We start from the raw sequence: 20,809 nt of genomic DNA on the forward strand, positions 1-20,809 counted from the left end.
GGTTATAAAAGAAAGAAAAAAAAAAGTTAGCGAGAGGACAGACACGTAGCACTGTGTCGTTCTTTTTCTTTTTCTTTCCCCCCGTCAGTGCCTTGCGTTGTATAAATAACGCCATGTTTTTGACAGGCCTACAGCTCTAGACAACCCATCAGGTGGCTTCACCAAAATGATCACCACATTCTCCCATAATTATCGTGAAAAATTAGCCTTAGAACAAAAACAAAAGATGCAAGGAGAAATACAGCGCCCGCGGGAACTAAGATTACCCTTTAAAGTGGGCGTGCGAACGCAAGATTTACTTCCCTTTACTGGTCAGGCAACAAATCTTGCGCAAGGCTGTAGTAAAAACATGCGCCTCAAGCCCTTCCTTAATTACCGAAACAACCGCATCCTTCGAGTTGGTTTTAAAGTGGCGTGTTCTATGTCGGCGTCATTTGAGCGCTGTGTCAGCGTTTCTTTTAGCTGTGCTGTGCATCAACTCTCTGAGACCACTACGACTGTAGTACGAACGTCCCAGCTGTTTCCTGAGGCCATAAAGTTGTCCACATCGAGGTCAACAACCATCCCCATGGAATGAGGATCGTTTTTTGAGCAGCCTGAACAGACCTCATAGCTGAACGTGTGCACATAGAGTTATTGACAGCGCAGGCGTCTCACTTGCAATACAGGCGAAAGCGACACTGCTAATCTGAGCTGAACTGCGACTCCAACCTCTGGTGAGTATACACAATGGTCCTCGGTAATGAAGCGCTGGAACCCTTTTGTTTGGCGACCGCCGTACGAATTTGAATAACATTTGCTGATTTTCGGATTAATAGCCTATTTCCAGTGGCTGAATGGTACAAAAAATTGATTTAGGGCCTCTGGGAAATGATAAATATTAAAGAGCAATCGTAAAACTTACAACTAAGCATGAATATAGCGAATTCGCAACTTTATCGCTCACTCTAAAACGGTACGTTTACGTTAAGGCAAGAGGAAATCAAACTTTATATTACACTTGACATGTTCTTGTTAACTCGGCAATCATGGAGGTTTTGTGGTTGTCACCATCCCGAAATACAGGTTTTGATAGGACGAAAGATTATACGTCTAAACTGTTAGCGCTACTGTGAGGTGCTGGTTACAGAATTTGGACACAAATTTTCGACACGAGTTTTGTGTGATCACGAATCCGACGTTTGTATGCCTTTTGCTTTGATGTTTTGGAATTTTAGTCAAACTATGTGAAATTAAAATTGGGCGAATGTCCTTCAGTGGAATATGACCCGCTCTTCGAACATAACGAGTTAACGAACTCGTTGTATTTGCATTCGAATAAAACACATAAACAAAATCGTTCACATAAGTCAGCGAACTATTGTTCGAGAAAACATAGCAACCATTTTTGTGTATAACGGGCACCAGGCGTCGAGAAATTGGAAGTTGCCGGTCATGTAAAGGTTTCTGTTCAGACAAATCTGACACTATGGGAATTGAGGTGGCTATAATTACGACGGAACACCCCAGGAACAGTGGCGTAGCCAGAAATTTCGTTCGGGAAAGGGGGGGGGGGGGCTCACGCAGCAGCTCGGCCTCATCCTTATAGAATTTGTCGAGGGATCCAATACATTAATAATAACTGCATCGCCATTGCAAAAAATAATGGAAACGAATTCTTGAACGCTACGCATCGTCAAGACAAATAAAATATGTACCTCTTCATAAAAGAAGATACTCGTCTGTCTCAAAAATTGTGCTCGAAATAACTTATAAGATTACGTCCATGTTTTCTGTCTATTTAGTACGTAAAGATAATATCTCACGAACTTTATAATTGTATCAGTTTGAAACCAGCAAAGCAGTGCATGGCGCTGATATGAAAATTGTAAAGGCCATGAAATGAACAAGGTGGGGACAAATATTTTATTGAACCTCCCTACTTTCTCTCATTTGCATCTTTCTCTCCGTGCCATTCAAGAACCCTGCTTACATTTTTGTACATATACAATGACCAGGGGAAAATCTCAATGACGTTGTCCTTTATTAGAATGTATTGCGAAGGAGTTGCTGTCATCGGTCGTGCATTCTGAGTAATTGCACCGAAATTAAAGTCGCAACAGAGAGTACATATAGAAAGCGGGAGATCTGCAAGATATACGAGGGCGAGTCAAATGAAAGTGAGCCAATACGAATATGTGACTAACGGCGTACTTTATTTAAAAGTAGTATAATGAGAATTTACACATTTGTCCCACTGACTAACGAGTCGCATGACTCCCGTCTCACAAAACTCATTGTGTGGCTGTTTCAAAAAGTCTCTAACTGACTCTTTCGCGTCACCATCCGACACGAATCTGGTTCCTTTGAGCTGCTTTTTTCAAATGCTCCAAAATGTTGAAGTCACAAGGCGGCAGGTCTGGGCTGTATGGCGGATATTGCAGCGTTTCTCACTTGAATTTTGCCAGTTTTGTGTTAACCACATCAGCGTCGTGGGGAAGGGCGTTGTCGTGGAGCAAGGTGACCACATTCCTCAATTCTCCACGTCGTTTGTTCTTGATTGGGACACGCAGCCGATCCAACGTTTTACAATATCAGAAACGATATATAGCTTCTTCAGGTTTAGGAAATGGCCGCTCACAACAACGACAAAAAAAAAAAAAGTCAGCAACACTTTTCCGACGGGAATGACGGCCTTTGTTTTCCTTTGGGGTCGTGAATTCAGATGTTTCCACGGTAAGCTTTGTCGTCGTGTTTCAGGCTTGTAGTAGTGGCACAATGATTCATCCCTGGTCCCAATTGCAGAAAAAAGTGGTCATCCTCCTCGTGATACCGGATTAGATGAGCCAAGGCAGCGCCGAACCTCTCCGTCTTCTGGTGGTGGTTCAAAATCTTGGGCAATGATTGCTTACACAAGATGCGATAACCGAGGTGTTCATGAATTATGGTGTGACCCGAACCGTGACTGATGTTCACACACTCTGCCCATTCATCGATGCTTATCCTCCGTTCTTGTCTAATCAGCCTTTGCAAGGTGTTGGGGTGATTGCACGGTGGCTTTGGCACGGTCTTGGATCGTCTTTGTAACGTTCACGTCCTTTGAACCGTTTTCTCCAACGCTTCACAGTGGCCAATGAAATACAATGTTCAACGTACACGGCAGAAATAAGGTGACTAATTTCTTTTTGGGAAACATCTTCATCTGCCAAAAACCTCACGATAACACGCTGCTAAATTCTGGAGTGTCCATTATGCCACGAAACCAAGTTCAACCCAGTATACGAGAGCATTAGAGGGCCCCTCACCAGGCCGCATAGCAAATTTCGATTATACGCTGGTGGTTGTTACGTGTCCTCTAGGGAGTGTTTCGCCACAAAAATTTTTTTAAGTCGGCTCATTAATAACCGAGATAAAAATATTTCAGTGCTGCGAACCCATGATTTCAGGAGGCGAGCTCCACTGCATAGTGAGACTCTCCACTCGCCCTGTCTAGCCTCCCCAAGCGAAATTCTTTCCCTGCGTTCCCCTATGCCGGACCTCGAAGATGGAGTGACACGCACGTCTTGGGCCCCACCTTCACTTTTTTTTCCTCGCTTTTTTCTTCGGTGCCGCGCACTTTCGCTGACGGCGTTGCGCTCGAGCTGTTATCGTTTCGCGCAGCGCACGATTTTGCACGCTGTGCACAAGAGCACATGACTAGCGGAATAATTCAGTACTACACGAATACTGAGGCAGAACAAGCGGATCGCACAACATGATCACGCGCTGGAATACGGTAGAAAATGTCATAGTTTCGGTACCGGCGCACGTGACCGCACGACCGTTGGAACAAGCAGACGAAGCGGAAGTACATCGCTCGTGCTTCGGTGCGAAGTAACACACACACACACACACACACACAAAAAAAAAAAAAAAAAAAACGCGCAGACATTCCGTTTGTGTGCTTTATTATTTCTCTAAAGTTCAATTCGTCAATTCAAGCAACAGATCACACTGATAACAGATGTTGCCTTGAATAATTCTCGAAGTCACGTGTCACCACGAGTGACGTCACACTGCAGGCACCAGTACGTAGGGACAGCTACACGAGTACGTCATCCTCCGGATTAGAGCGCGGCGGCCGCGAGGAGAAGGGAAAACTGTGTTCGGTTTGAAATGTCAGATCTTTCCGCGGTGCGTAGCGATGTAATACTTTGCAGACACGATCGTTATCGCACAATGTATGCTCTGCGCTTGTCAGGTCAAATGGCCAGACCTGGTGAGGGGCTTTTTAAAGAACCTTTATCCTCACACCTGCGTGTCACTTTTGTAAATGACAGATGACTCTGTGCCACGCGCATGCCTCGCACATTATGAACCGAACCATTATTGCGCTGGGCGGGTTGGTTCACTTTCATTTGACTCGCTCTCGTGCGTTAGATATGCGAATATACAATGGAATATACAGATGCGAAGATACAGCTTGATAAGGGCAAAAAGTTGTCACTGGAAACAAAGTTCACTGCACGTATACACAAAACCTCGCAATAAGATATTTAAATATATGTATAAGTCTCCAATAAATTACGTATCTAAGAAAAATTCACTTTATATAATGCGTCAAATAAGGCAAATAAACATCTTGCGCAAAAACAGATCCGCAGATCAGTCGCACTTCCTCCACGCTTTTCTCCCTTGCGCACACAAGACTGAGACACCATTGTCGGCTCCGCCATTTCACCCCCGCCCCCTAACGCTTTCACTAGCACACAAAGCAGGCGGCGCGCGGTCACGATGTTATCGCCCTTGGACTTTATACTGAACATGAGGGCGACGTCGACGGCAGGAATGCGCCTAGAGTGTCCACATAATTGCTATCGCAATAATATAATATCAGTATTCGGCATGTGAAGCATCCCGTGGATTACTTTCCGCAAAAGAAGTAATAAAATTCAACATTCACCGTGCGACAATTTCCTGCGCCGCAACAATGCCTTTTTTCTATTGTGGGGCGGGGGCACAGAAATAATAGTACAAAAAAAACATAAGAAAAGCATGTTGGCCATAATCGAATGCCTACTTTGGGTACCTAATGTGGCTACGGAAGGAATATCGAAGAAAACGTGAGACGCTTGGTCTACAGAGAACCGTAGGCATACTGCTCGGTATTCTACAATGGCGAGACAAAATTTTGCTGAGAGGTTGCACTAAAGCGAACGCGTTGCAATCCGTCGAGTCGCCACAGTGATGGCCGCGAGGGACCACGCATTGTTTCTTTTTCTCGTCTGCTTGCCAGAAAGCGTCCAAAGCTATGCCAGCCGAAAATCCACTCGGCCAGAGAAAAACGAACGCGCATCGAAGTGTGCAGCGCTGTGGTCGGCGCAACTCGAAAAAAACGCATGCGCTCTGGCTGGTTCCATCAGCCCACGGGTAGCGAGAAAAAAAAAATTGAGGAGGTTCTAGTGTCCTCGCGAATAAAATTCAAAGTAGAAAGATAAATCAGATCGTATAGTTACCTTTGCTGGCTTTAGCGTCTTGACATGAATGTGCATGTGCAAAAAATGTTGATATTCCTTTCTGTGACATCATGACACAAATTAACCACCACAACGCTTCGTCTCATTGGACCTCGCTGGGTGCTTCTTCAACTTGTCTGATAGTGTGTTGATTTGGCTTGTCTCGTTTTATGATCCTACGTACGACTTTAGGAAAGTCAATGCACCTTTGGCGTCAAATGTTTATAACAACATTAAACCCACAAAGTTCCGGAGTTGAAAATCTAAAGCACGACTTTGGAAATGTCAATGCACATTTCGCATCAAAAGTTTATCAGAACTTTATACCCATAAAGTTTCAGAATTGAAATCCGTGCGCTCCGTACACATTCCGCGGCCTTCGCGAGATGCCGCGACGAGCCCACTCGCCATCAAAACGCCCTTGAAACTTTGTGCTCGGATGGGGCTCTTTGCGTTACGATCTGTGGCTCCCGGTGCATGGGCGTTGCCGCAAAATTCAGCCCTATTTCCCAATGTTCGTGCTGAAATGACTTTTCGAGCGTGAAAAGGACATTCTAGACAAAGTCCAGCATGATTTCCTTCGCCGAGGGTTGTTTTTGTCGGCGGCGCACGACAGCACGAAAAAATTGATGATTCAAGCCAGGCTCATAACACGAACTGATGGTTCACGAAGTGATGATTCAGCACTTAGTGATGATTCAAGCTAGACGCATACACGTATATAGCATAGAGGAGAACATTGCTAGGTTTTGAGATTTTTTTCTTCGAATGTAATGTGAACGTGCCACCGATATTTGGCTTCTAGGTGCCGATAGTTTCTGAGAATACAGCCTAATTATTACATTACTTCTAAAAATGGACATCACATAAAGTCATATTTGTTGCAGGGGATGTAGTGGAGAAATGGTGCAATAATCATGTTACCTTGAACGAAGATCAGGTCATCTCATTTTGTTTAATATACAGGTTAATGCGAGTAGTCCCACAGTGATAAACTTTCAATGCTTTGGCGCCACATGCGCAAGTGGAACAGATTGATGATTTATTATAAGCCAGTTTGCCGGCTGGCTATTGAGCTCAAAGAAAAAAAGAACATCTACAGAACTGCGACGTGTCTCAATGCAAGCGCATGATCCGTCGCTTGGTTATTTGCAGCCATGTTCAGGAGATACGCCCACGTGGTTTCTCTGATTGCTGCAATCGTGTTGGTGGTCGGGGCAACTGATCTGGCGGATTTCTTTGAGGCAAGTAACGACTCCTTTCCACGCGTGTTACGCCAGCTAGTGCTACGAAAAGAATAAGAGAAAGGGACAAATGAAGTCAAAGGAGGAGTATGGGACGTCAGCCAGTGGCGTGGGGGAAAGTGTTACGAAAAGAAAGAAGAAAAGAAGAGAGGCACCAGCAGCTTGCCCACACGGGGCGGCCCGCTGCATTCGCATTCGGAGCTTCCCGTGCAAGTAAAGTCGAACGATATAGCGGCTAATGGGGAACGGAAAAGCGACTCGTTTATTAAATGGGGAACTTGCTGTCAGAAGCAGGGCTTATAGGCTAAAAAGCGCCCTTACGTTTCCTCTCGCACCATGCAGATATTTCTACGGGCAGCATGCGAAGGTTTTATATACGAAACATTTCTTGGCATACTGGGGCTCGCTGGAGCCGCATTGTGTAAGAATTCTTTTATTTTCAATACTATTTTTTTTTTTGCCTTCCGTCAGTGGCTGGCATGACGCCAGTCGCATCACCAGCATATTTGCTCGGATGGGTGATAAGATTTTGATAGAATTGAAGAAAAATAATTCATACGTAATACAGCCCTTATTCATCGTTGTCATGTTCAGTCGCTCATCTGGATCACTTGACGGCAGTCGGCTCTAACGGCCACGTGGGCACCGCGCAGACCTTTGAATCAGGTGATTGTCTTGCGAGGGGAACGAGCAAGCGTTGACGGGTTTTGCGCGTTTCCCGCAGGGAGGTAAAACACCGACGGAATGTTCAGTTCAACTTGGCGCTTGTGGCGAGAGACAGCTACCGAGACAGCGGGACTAAAGACGTCAATATTTCCCGCGCGTAGCTGCGGATTTATTACAAAGCTTTAGCCCCACCCGTATTACCCTACCGAGAACTCCTTGCCGTACAGTAAATACGGTAAACCGCATGCTATGCACCAGTTGCATTTCAACAGAGGGAAAAACCTTACCACACTGTAAGCGTACGGCAAAACAGGCCTAAAACTTTCTATTGCTGCGTTATGTTGCCGCAGTAATATTGCGGCAGGATAGTGAATAAAGTAATGCGCTTGATTTTGTCAACTGACACTGCCACAAAGGTGGCCCTTCATCGGTATGCATGCAAAGAAATTGGGTAACGAGGAGGCTCATTAAGCGAAGCAAAGTGCCGAAGACCATCAACAAACATATATATTAGCGCGCATTTAACGCAGCTAATTCTGCAGCTACGCTGACTTCAACTGTGGTGACGGTCACAAAAATTCTTAGAAATATACTGGAGGGCAAACCGTTGTTCGAATCACGTGTCTATCAGGAAGAGCTTTTAGCCCACATATTCTTGGGTTACTCTGATGGCGAAGACCCTCCACTCTGCACCAGCACCATGTTTCTAACACAGAGTGTTAAAGTGTTAGGCATTTGGTGTTCAAAACAATGAATCGATACGATGTACGACGTCTCGAATATGTGCAGAGGATACACACTGAAGGCGAAGTGACGACGTACCAATGCTACCGAAATGGTACCACGCTCGAGCCATCCTCATCCCGCGACTTCACCATCCTGTGGAAAGGCTCGGACCAGTCCAATGACGAAGCACAATGCGTGTGCACGTTCCAGCTTGCCGGCGACAGTGAGAACCAGAGGTGGATACCGTTCCTTTTTTTTTTCTTTACGTTTCGAAGACGCTTGTCTAGGTGCTTCCATGTCGGGGCGTTCTACTACTTAACAGGAGGTCGCATGTCCCCAACATTCACAAGGTTACCTTCAGTACCAGGCGCATTGTAAAGGTATCCGTACATGTGCTCAGATTCTGGCGCATGTAAGCATGACCAAAAGTTGGCTATATAGGAGCATCCCTGCTATGGTGTTCCTTATAGGCCACAGGTAGCCTTAGGAACTCAAACGCTTGCAAAGTCCTCCCCTCGAAACTAAAACAGTTAAATACAGTGGGGAGAACTGGTAGCCTGGCCTTACTGACATCAATTATCTGCAGTACCATAGAATTTCACGTTAGACAAGAAAACTTATTGCACCAACGTGAACTTGCAGCAATTATATATGATTACTGCTAGTTACGTTTGTTTATGTTCGAGTGTATACGCAAACTACCAGAAAACATTTCAAACTAATGAGTTCGGTCTGCAATTTTCACCAAACAAGCTTGAAAATTGGCAGTTGCCAATTGCAAGCTTGGGAACTGGGCAATTTTCACCAAACAAGTTGTCATAGTCAGGTAGCGTATAGTTGAAGTTTTGAAGAAAAAATATCTTTAATGGAATAACTACACTCTGGATCCCAGGCTCTGGCAGCTGAGTTGTTTTCGACCTCAGCGCAAAACAGCATTGAATTCACCAAACTGAGATAAGGCATTTAATTGCGTTCTGTGCGTGTCAAATAGCTGTGTAACCTACGCTATTACTCGCAGGGCACCATCCTATTAGCCAACTTCACGATGAATGGAATCTTGTGCTTGCTCTTTTTAACGTAGTGGCATAAGAACATCGCATATCTTTTAAAGATGACGTAGGGCTTAAGTTGTGATTGTTACCAACCAGAACTGCACATGGAAAATTTCGGTTTAATGTTGGGTGCGACAATGACGTCGATGCTCTTGGTTGATTCAGTTGTTTTAACGGGAACAACATTTACAGTGTTTACGCACTGTTACAAAGATAAACAAAAGTCAGAGCAGGGATCATAAACTGAATCCAGATACCCTGGGAAAATGAAAAAAAGAATAAAAATATAGAGAGAGACTATATCCCAGTAAACACTGTAGTAGAAGCCCCCAAGAGAATATTTACAACGTAAATAATTATCGTTAGCACTAACGATAATTTTGCAGATTTTTGCTAACATCATAACAAATTTCAACTTTGTGCAGGTTCGAATCCTCTGCCGAGTACGAATCACAAGGAGACTACGCCATTCTATCAGGCGATGGTACGTTCGGCCATCGCGAGCAACGTCTACACCGATCTCAAGTAGAAGATTCATAAAGGTTGATTGGAACGGGGGTTAACGTTAAAGTGGAAGGCAGGGAGAGCACGTAGACATAGGTTGACGTTTCTTTAATTCTTTTTTTTGTGTTTTGTTTAGATCGAGAATGTCTAGAAAATGAGGCTAGAAAAGCGAACAAGAAGAAATAAAATTGACATAGGGTCACTTTCCTTTGTATGGGTGTATTTATAGCAGGGGGAAAAATATGCAGATCTCACGCACAGGGAATTCGAGTGCGCGAACCGTTCATAAGCCATCGAGGCAAAGTGGCGCATTGCGACAAAAGACGCGCTGCAGGTTTCAATGACGAACGCTTTCCTCAGTCACCATTGCTAATCTTGTAGAGAAAGTGTTACTTTTATTGAGCCTTAAAACGTGATAAATTACAAGACATGACGTGCTTGACCTTTTAGAAATAAGGAGCGCTATAACGTAAAGCTATTCCAAACTTTTCTATTCCAATTCTGCAATCAGCCCTCCGCGATTGGTCAAAAGCTTTTTTGGACCCCTCCCCCCCCCCCCCCCCCCGCCCACTTCGCCTGTCTATCACATGACGTCACGAAAACTGTAATAGCTCCCCATCTGATATGACGTGTACACACTGATTGTGCAAGATTGGACAGAACAAAAGAAAAATAGTTATTTCTGATTTGACGCCTTTTCGCCATTAGCACTGGGCTATTGGTCAAGAGTTTTCGGGCTACACCCACTTCGCCTGCCTGTCACGGACGTCACAAAACACGAAAACTCACCGCGTAAAAGTGACGTGTACGCGATAAAGATGCATTAATATGCCGAACAAAACTGAATTTTCTTCTGAATAGCCGCAGGCTGCCCCGTTCCGAAAGGAATAAAATATGGCTGCCGCCGATCGCTCAGGCACTGGCTACTCGCACCTGTCGAAGAGCATGGGTTTATTTGCGTGTAATAAAACTTTCTACGTGGCCGTGTAACATTTTCGAACACTTTCGGCCCGTTTACGACCTCGTTCTGCCAACTCTCCTTTGCTGAGGATCCGTTTTAGCGTCATTCTTATGCTTCCTTTGCATGCCGCCACGATTGTCGACGAGCCACCGCAAGCTCAGTAAGGGAAAGCGGACCAATCACAGACGTCGCGCACCAATCCCAGACACCGGCACCACCCTCTTCATCCGGTAATCGATTTTCAGTGCACTGGCTCAGCCCCATCGAACCCCTCTCCACTTGAGCGTGCTCCTCGCCTGTTGTCAGCAAATTAGCTAAGACAAGGCGTTCAGTGTAGGCAATGTTATTAGTTTGTAGAGCAAACAAAAGTGACCTCTTATAAACAAGGAGAGCGTTTGATTGGTCTGTTCAGACAACCCTGCAGGTCACCGCCCGATGCTTGCGTTGGCAGTTGAGCAAATTTGACGTCGGCAGATTGGAATAAAAACATATTGGAATAGATTTACCTTATAGGGCCCAAAGTTCCTTGTTTATTTAGGGATCTTACGTAAGAACGCCCCACGGGCACCTTAGTACTATGCCAAACGCGCAGCAAAGTACTGCGAGGAGCGCCCACTAACTTCTGTCTTTTTTAATGCAAGAGTGCGTTTAGGAAAAGTTTATTTATATGTCACAAAAAAGTCTGGTGTCGGCGTCAGATGTCGTTGCGCGAAAAATCATTCCGAACCACAAGCGCGCCGTCCATCCGCGTGGCGCAGATGCGTTACTGAGCTCTTGAATTCCTCTTAGTAAAATGCGTCAGAAAAATCGTAAAGTACGACCTAAACACAACCTACAGACATGACAGCGTCGGATTGTAATTTCTAAATACCAGAAAACATAATTCTCTTACGTGGAAACTGGTGCACAAACCTCTTTCCCGGTGTTTCTACCATTCACACAGCGGTTCCTTGCAACAACACCATCTAGATGGCGCTCGCCTCCGCGCATCAGCAAGACAGCTGTGGTTGCCGGGAAGCGTAGCAAGCAGTCAGGGATCTTTGAATGCTCTCGCATTTCACTCTTAAAGACGCAGCTTAGGCGTCCTCCAAATTTTATAAGTGGATTGTGGCTATGCGGAGCTCCGCACGCGAAAAGCCTTTTGGCTTGCACGAGGGAAATTCGTAAACCTGTTTTATGCCACCTCTTTAGGCATGCACCCATGGCCTAATATTTAGAGCATATTTTTTTTTTGTGCCGAGGGGAGGCGTGTTGGAAACCGGCCATCACAAATGTCCACATTCTGTTATTCTTTCTTTCCCCCATGTCACGTGCACATACTCTCTTCATCCTTCTTACATTGCCCGTTTCCCTGTGGTCACGTGTGAATTTCTGCAACGCACGACGCTCCACATGTTTCCCAGCCATCTGCTCTCCATATGTGGCTGCAGGAATAAAGTTACATCACTTTTTGAAAATTGCGTTTTTTAACGACCCAATATATTTTTTTCATATTCTAGGTAAACAGGCGCGTCTTTACCAACTCCGGCCTCCATACCAGGATGAAGCCTACTACTTCAAGGAAGGTCAGTTACAAGAAAACACTGTGTTTTTCTCGGTTCATTCAGTAGCACTATTACGCCAAATGTTAGAAGCAGTGGTTTCGCGTCGAATGCGACAGTTTCGGAGTACGAAATTTCGTCGCTGGTGGCCGGAAGACCATGCGACGTTAAGGTCCGAATTTCTCAGGATTCATTCAAGTAGATATGCCTTGCAAACGCACTAGCTACAATTCGTGGATTGAAATATGTGGTATAAGGTAACTAATTAAAGAATGTTAATCAGTGTAGTTATGTTAATTGTTCAATTAAGCATTCTGATTCTTTGTAGAAGCAATGACCGCCTCATTCCGTAATTTAGCTCAAGGGCTAGAAATGTGTTTATACTGCAGGCTACTTCTAAAAAGTTGGTGCACTTAAAAAAACAAAAAGAAGCACCTCCTATATTTCTCTACGTTTATCTTGAGAGGCGGCAAATATTTGTATCTGGCTTTAAAATAAAGGGAAACTTTGGGGGTTTTACGTGCCAGAACCATGATCTGATTAGGCACGTCGTAGCAGGGGGCTACGGATTAATTTTGGCCACCGGGGTTCTTTAACGTGGGCCTAAATCCAAGTGCACGAGAGTTATTGCATTTCGCGCCCACGGAAGTGCGACCATCGCGGCCGGATCGAACTCGGAACCTATATATCAGCATTGCAACATCATAGCCACTGGGCTGCCATGACTGGGAGGTGGGGGCGCATCTGGCTTTGCACTTTCGTGGCTGCTTAGTGATATTGAAAATTAGGTTAGCACGGATACGTAATCCTGTTCGTGCACATTTCGAGGTTAAAATTGAGCATCAGCATTACTAATTTCTAGGTGCATTTACTGCGGCATTTTGTTTTCTCTCGTTGGTGCACAGTGGCCGATCCGGATGGGGATCCGGCCTTCAAGATTTACGACACAGACGAGACCTGCACAAACGCCGAAGCCCTTCGCAACCAGGTCTGCCCTGAACCGTGCGACTTGGAATACGTACGTTGAAGGATGCAAAGATGCGGCTCAGGCAATAACAAGTATAACAACGAAACATTAAAAGAGGTAGAGGGAAAACATGTAAGTTTTACTTGTACGAGCGAAGACCTGACTAATAAAGTCTTTCCACGTTATTTACCACGAGGTTATTTTTTCTTTTCCTGGGGCTTTCTGGATTTGGAAGTATCAGCCATCCATTCGGCTATCACTATGCGAAATAAGAACCAGAATTATGCCCTGATATCTTTCGCAAGCTTCTATTTATTTGTATCCTTCACCATTCACAGCCGGCCGAACCTGGTGACAACACGGGCGAAGCGATGCTCGAACCACTTACGAAACGCGAAGGGGAGACAGCATTGCAATAGAATAGGTGGTGTCCAAATCTACGCCATAACGATGGCTATCGCTAGGCAACAGAAGTTTATCTCAAAGGCCATGCTTTTGCTGACTGCAATCGCCGGAAGCGACTGCAGAGCTGGACACGCGTAATAAACGCGATGTTTTGTACGCCATTCATTATATCCCGTTTCACATGTGTTTTACTTTCCACCTTTACAAGGACTGGGGCGGTATTCTCAAACGAGAATACCGCCCTTTCGGGAATCACTTTCTGGAATCACTTACGTCACGCCTCGAAGAAAATTTCGGAATTTGTAGAAAGAGGCTATAGACAATTTTCGTCTTTTTCAAGGCCTACCTTGGTGCAGTGCAGATCTTCTGTCTTATTCTGTAATATCGGATTTATATTTTCACGGAGTCGTGGCGGTGCTTTTTTAGACAAGCAGAAAGGCAGGTAGTGGCGAGGACTTTATGAGGCAAAGTTGTGCTCGTTTCCTCAAAGAAGTTATAGCCGAACAACGCGGCCGTGGAAATTGCATCAAGCACGGTCCGTGGTCGTGGAAGGATGAGCGCTTGCGTGTGGTCGATTTTTTTTGCATGTGTCATCGAATATTCTAGATGCGTTAGCGCGCGGTGACCGGAAAGATACCTCCAGAACATGCCACAAACACATATGAGCCTGCCTACGTGCTACGACGGGCCCGTCGATGACGTTCAAGCATCGTCCCTTATCTCACATTGTGAGCGCTTTCATGCGCGACAACTGCGGGAACGTGACGAAAGAAGCCGGCGCAGGCAAAGTGTATTATTGAGACTGTAGTGAAACTCGCATGGTACTATCAGCAGGAAGGGACGAGCCACGATGCCTTTTCTGGAACAGGCTCATTCATGACTGAGCAATTTTCCCAAAACAAGCTGGTAAAAAAATAATAAAAAGGAAGACCAAACAAAGAATCGTCGAAAGGGTGTGACGTTCCTCAGTGGGCTTCAGTCGAATGAAAGTGCTGCGAGATGTCGTTCACTATTTCGTGAATACCAGCGAATCAAGCGGAAGGAGACAGCTTTGAGCGAGGAACCTACATATGTGCACTGTGCGCGTGGATAACGGAATCAATGACTGCGTACTCGCGGAATTTTCGTGGGGACAACTGGACCATGTACAGGTGCGAATATGTATGTTTACCTAATGCCCATTGCTACGAAAAGATTGTGTCAGAAGTTTATTTCTACGTGATAAGCAGGCTTTTTCGCGCGGTTGCAAATGTTAAGAGCAATCTTTGCTTCGGAAGTCCTTACTAAGTACACGGAGGCGGAGAAATCGTTTTAGGTCGACGTCCACTGACTTTGGTGGGACTTGGTTTATTAAGAAAAGCTTTACAGCTATAGTCTACTGGGAGCAGATAGCACTACATAATTGCATCGTTGCATCATTATAGTGTGCTACATCGATCGTGTGAAGCGTATTGAGCCTCAGCCCTCCCCCCCCCCCCCTCCCCACCCTTAATTTCTTACGGAGTGACGAAGCTTAAGCTCTTTGTTCATATGGTTGTACGCTGCCAGTTAATATTGAAGACTTAAATAGAAACATTGCAAATACATTCAAGCTTTCGGGGATCGCTAGATCATACAGACGTATTAAGTGTAAGTAGACACCTAGATTTCGAGGTCACGCTAGTATAAGACCGCATGACATTCAACTGTTTCATTATACATGTCTCCGCGGCAGACTGGCGGAGGATAAACGAAAATGTTTTTTGGCCCCGCATGGTTGCTAATTGATGCACTAAAATGCTGAAGACAATTTCGCCGGTTTTGCGCTGAATACAATCTTCGAACAATGAGCGATCGAGGTCTTTGATTATTTAGTGAGTTTATAAAGTCAGTATTTGAATTAATTTCTCTATACAGTGACGAAACTACGTTCTCACCTCTAAAAACTAACAGATACATTCCTTTAATTTGTTCATTAAGGCCGAATGAAGATATTGCTAGACATCTCGCATCGAGCTGGCGCCATCAAGCCATGTATTGTACCAGGGCTACGTGCGCCATCCCGCGAACTCTCGCCGAAGCGTCTGCATCGCGAGTACCAGCTGCTCGCCTATAGGTGGGGTGGCGTGTTGAAATGGCGTAGAGAAGCTCGCAGTAAAATTGAGTATGAAGAACAGCTGAGGAATATGGAAGAAAGTTAATGGGCTGGGACAGTGTTCAGGTATCTGTACAGGAAACACCTTGATTCACAGTGGAGGAAAAGAACTAGGAAGCTTACCACCAAGTATGCGGCCTGTAGGGTGGCCAACACAGCAACAAAGAAGGTCAAGCGGAAAGTCGGAGAGGCTGAAATAATCTCATGGGTGGCGGCAATGGAAAAGAAACCTGCCATGAGTAACTACTTAAGAGGAAAAAACGAAATCAGGAAAGAAACCATTTATGATAACTCAAAGGGACGCTCATTACTTTTCGAAGTGAGATCGGGATGCCTTAGAACACGCACCTATAAAGCGAGATATAAGAAGGAAGAAGAAGCTTGTGCTTGCTGCGGTAAAGCTAGGGAAACGACGGAGCATGTTTTATTAGAATGTGAAGACGTCTACCCAGCGGTCGATTTAGGCACCACTGGCCTCCTTGAACTTGAAGCCCTTGGATTCAGCGGGAGCAGTGGTAAAGCAAACATGTCCACAATAGGCATTAGTAAGAGGTGATTGGAGGTTTGGTGAAAGAAAAGTAAGGAAACGAGAAAAGACGGAGACGTACAAAAGCACTGTTCGCAATAGGGGATCAGAAAATTTGGGCGTGGTAATTCATAGTTTTTTTTTTCATTGTTTAACCTAGGTAGGACATTAGGCAGTATAATAGCAAGAGCTTGGTGGCGCAACCTACCGCCCCGTTCCAAAGGGGACGCTCATAACGTCCATCCATCCATCCAGCATATGCGCGCTGGAAATTCGTCCACAGAAAACTAACAAAGGCCTCTAATTGCAACGCTTTTCGTTGATCAACACAACGAGAACAACAAGCAAATCTTGAGGCAACCTTTGACGTGCTTGCGCTTTACGGGTCGGCCATATGTCGGTGTGCAGAACGAAAAGTTGACAATTTTTATCGCAGGCACAGGGGAATCCGCAAACGTTTTCAGAGCACGGAACAGCCGACTCGGAAAATAGTGCACGTCTTCTTCCATGCAGCGGCCGAACGGAAAAAACCTGGTTGGAAAACGAGGCATTACCCCGCTATCGCTGCCGTTGAGCTGAGCCACTTGCGCTGCATGAAACAGCGATGACGCGGCTTAGAACGCACGCTCTTCACAAATAGCCAGTCGCTCATGCGGTCTCAAAAAAAAAAAGAAAGAGAAAGAAAGAAAAAGAAAGAAAAAGCGAGGGCGTTGGCGCCTAGGTACGACCAGTCATTACGTTTTATTGAGATATCAATTTCTGCCGTCGTCTTCGTCGTCGCCATGTTGCGCATTAAGTCCAAAGGCGATAACACCGTCGCCGCGCGCCGTACGGTGTATGTGCGAGTGAAAGCGCGCGAGGGAAGCCGACGATGGCGCGAGCAAGCGAGTCAAGCGGGGCGAAAACGCACCGTCTTCCGTCACGCGAAAGGCCCGGGGGGTGGATGAGGGGGCGGTGGCGTTGTACTCCGGCAGCAACTACGGATTGCACAGCCGCGCTCGAAGGGAGCCGACGATTGCCGCTCAATCTCACGCGTGCAAGGGAGAAAAGTGGGGCGGTAGCAAGCCGTCTTTTCTCACGCGCATAGTCCGGGGGGAGAGCGGGTAGGGGGCGGCGTTGTGGCGACAGCTCATACCTTCGCGCATGCTGTGTATTCGCTGCTCAGTTTGCGTTGGAGCGATAGACATCACGAATGTCCTTTGGCTCGTTGCTGCAGCCGCGCTTCCTCACGCCAGCGTTTTGACGGCGAGTGTCCGCGGTCATCGAGTGTGATATGTTCATGTTTGTTGATTGAGTTAGTAACCGAATGTTTCCAAGATAATATAGGCCGATAAAACTAATATCCTTACTTCGTATAGTTGTTTACTATTTTGCTACCGCGGTCAATACTTGGTCTTTCGGGCGACACGGCAACATTTTTTTAAGGCATGGACGTAATCAGTCGTAACATGCGCGCGTGCCACGCGCGGCTTAGTGCATGCTGTACGTACACTCTTAAAAAAGCTTTAATAAAGAGTGCAAGATTTAACCTTTTAGGTCGTATCTTGCGCTCTTAAAATAGTTGCACCATTTGGGGTGTATATTTGACACAGTATAGTCATCTGCCTTGTTTGCGTTTCCTTTCTTGAAAACTCAGTGCTCGCTACTTTCCTGTCGAGAATGGTGTGTCATACTGATAACGCGCGAGCCGTTCGTGACTTGGAAGTACAGTGCTCGCAGCGTTAAAAAAGGAAATACTGGCAAGGCAGATGACGATTACTGTTGTGGGACAAGAGGAGCCCCAAGGGCGTAAATGTTTTTGAGAGTGTGTCCGTGTGTCCCACAGCCATAACTGTCATCTTTTGCCCGCATTTTCTGTCTTTAACGCTGAGAGCCTGGTACTTCCAAGTCAGGAACGGCTTGCGCGTTATCAGCGTGACACAGCATTCACGACAGGACTGTAGCGAGCGCTGAGCTTTCAAGAAACGCAAGCAAGGCCGATGACGCTTATCGTAGTGAGACAAGCCCCAAAGGGTGTTAACTTTTTATAGACCACTCTAAAAACGTTTACACCCTTTGGGGTGTATATTTGTCACACAATAATCGTCATCTGTCTTGCCCGCATTTACTTTCTTGAAAACGCTGCGCTCGCTACTTTCCTGTCGAGAATGCTCTGTCATGCTAATAACGCGCATGCCCTTCGTGACTTGGAAGTACCGGGCTCGCAGCTTTAAAGAAAGGAAATGAGGGCAAGGCAGGCTATTATTGTTGTGTGGCAAGATATGACCCAAAGTGTGCACATTTAAGAGTGTAGCTACACTCTAAGAAAAGTTTACTCTCTTTGTGTCGTATCTTGCCACACAACAATAAACGTCGTCTGCCTTGTCCGCATTTCCTTTCTTTAAGAGGAAGCTTTAGCTCAAGTGCTCCTGTCTAAATACATGTAAAAGGAGAATTCGTTTTTCTCGGCAACCACTGCACCAAAATTGACGAGGTTTGTTGCATTTAAAAGAAAAACTTAAAATCTAGGGACTGCTGGTTCTGAATTTTTGGGTTAGGTCGTCAATCTCTTATTAAAAATCGGCAAAAATCGTAAATAAAAAGAGAAGAACGGAACTATCAAGTTTACAACTCTGTAACTCAACAACGAAAAAGGATAATACAATTCTGTGAATCGAATCTAATAGTCCATCTAAAGCGGACAAAATTGATATGTTGTACTTAAATCTCAAGAAATCTAGTGATATGCGAATGTAGCTTTTGCAGAACCCTTGTACCCAACGTAACAAATTCACGTAAAATATAAAATGACATATCGAATTTGTCCGCTTTGAATGATCTAATAGATACCGTTTACAGAACCTCAATATCTGTTCTTAATGCAGAGCCATTAATTTATAAAGTTCGTGCTTCTATATTTTCCAAACTACCGAATTTTTAAAATTTTTAAAACAAAATTGAGGCCGTAAATCGAAATTCCGCTTGCAACAGTCACTAGAATTTAACTTTCGCTCTCAAATGCAACAAATTTCATTTTAATCGGTCCAGGGGTTATCTCAGAAAAACGTTTTCGCGTTTTACATGTATTTGAATAGGCCGCGTCGGAGTTGGGCCCGAGCTGAAGCTTTCTCTTAACGCTGCGAGCCCGGTACTTCCCAGTAACGAACGGCATGCGCCTTATCAGCATGACATAGCAATGCCGACAGGAAAGTAGCGGGCGCGGTGTTTTCAAGAAAGGAAACCCAAGCGAGAGAGATAACGATTATTGTTGTGTGGCAGATATACACCCCAAAGAGTGTACATTTGTTTGTGTATACAGTCTATACTATTAAGCAAAATTACACCCTTTTGCCACACAACGATAATCATCATATGTCTTGTCCGCATTTCCTTTCTTTAACGCAGCGAACGCGGTACTTCCAAGTCACGAACGGCCTGCCCGTTATCAACATGACAGAGCATTCTCGACAGGAAAGTTGCAAGCGCATCGTTTTCAAGGAAGGAAACGCAAGCAAAACAGATGACGATTATTGTTGTGTGGCAAATATACACTTCAAAGGTTGTACATTTTCTTAAGAGTATATACACTCTTAAGCAATATTACACCCTTTTGCCACACAACGATAATCGTCATGTGTCTTGTCCGCATTTCCTTTCTTTAACGCGGCGAGCCCGGTACTTTCCAGTAACGAATGGCATGCGCGTTATCAGCACGACATAGCATTCCCGACAGGAAAGTAGCGGGCGCGGCGTTTTCAAGAAAGGAAATGCAAGCAAGGCAGATGGCGATTAGCGTTGTGTGGCAGAGATACACCCCAAAGGGTGTAACTTTGCCTAAGAGTGTAGCGCCATGGAGCGGCCAGCGTAACCGTCGGCGTTCGGTGTGCTTTCATGCGGCCGGCGCGGGAATAGAACATGTCCAACTTTATGTCGAAGCCGCTAGACCAGAGTTCACCACGCGCTAGCTTGGCTGGTTAGCAGCATGCATACTGGCTTTCTCTTCGCGTGCACTGAGTGAAGGTATATGAGTGCTTGCTGATTTTGCGCCTTCGCCAAACGAGAACGCGCACGCCCCCGCGCACTTGTACGTGTGTACCGTATGCACTGCTGCAACAGCAGATCGCTGCGCTGCTACGGGCCACGTTCAATATTTCGGCGATCCTGGCTCAGCTGGCGTGGCGTATCCAAATTTACCGGCCGCTGCCTGGCACGTTGGAAGCGCCGGACGATATCCGCGCCTTTAGACAATGGCGGAAGGTCCAGAGGACACGTTCTCGGACGGTCACTTTCGGAGAGATCACATTCAGTGCGCGCTGACTGGCCGGTTGAGGGAAACCGATCGAATCATCGAACGCGCCATGTGCTATGACACGCGAAAATGTGATCGTCCGAGAATACCGAGCCCGAGTAACTCCTCTGACTGGAAAGCAACTCTTTTACGCATGCGCAGAATATTTTTTTGAAATGACCCATTCGGAAAAACGTTTAAATGTCGTGGCTACTTTGCAACAACACCCCGAATTTAAGTGAGAAATGTGTTAGGCGCGTACGTACAGGTATCCTCCGCACATGTTTGCCGTAAGTGAAACAATGTTTTTTTTTTCTTTTTCTTTTTTTGAGGGAGGCGGGG

The 20,809-nt window shown here is 45.6% G+C and overlaps 1 protein-coding gene across 1 annotated transcript; it reads left to right on the forward strand.

The window, feature by feature from the left end:
• The first annotated feature begins 610 nt into the window (after positions 1–610).
• Positions 611–13,324, forward strand: LOC126531173 (uncharacterized). The gene is made up of 6 exons (XM_050178598.3): positions 611–716; positions 6,630–6,718; positions 8,174–8,346; positions 9,588–9,646; positions 12,127–12,192; positions 13,074–13,324. Exons 2-6 carry the CDS (start codon positions 6,632–6,634, stop codon positions 13,193–13,195), a joined length of 507 nt encoding a protein of 168 aa, XP_050034555.2. The 5' UTR covers positions 611–716; positions 6,630–6,631; the 3' UTR covers positions 13,196–13,324.
• The last annotated feature ends 7,485 nt before the right edge of the window (positions 13,325–20,809 follow it).

Source organism: Dermacentor andersoni, chromosome 5 (assembly GCF_023375885.2).
Source record: "Dermacentor andersoni chromosome 5, qqDerAnde1_hic_scaffold, whole genome shotgun sequence".
NCBI classification, from domain to species: Eukaryota; Metazoa; Arthropoda; class Arachnida; order Ixodida; family Ixodidae; genus Dermacentor; species Dermacentor andersoni.

Bases quoted from the DNA above. Each gene is read 5' to 3' on its own strand.
- LOC126531173 (XM_050178598.3), top strand. From the start codon at position 6,632: ATGTTCAGGAGATACGCCCACGTGGTTTCTCTGATTGCTGCAATCGTG. The intron at 6,719-8,173 runs GCAAGTAACGAC...GAATATGTGCAG, and splicing joins ATCTGGCGGATTTCTTTGAG to AGGATACACACTGAAGGCGA. The intron at 9,647-12,126 runs GTACGTTCGGCC...TTCATATTCTAG, and splicing joins CGCCATTCTATCAGGCGATG to GTAAACAGGCGCGTCTTTAC.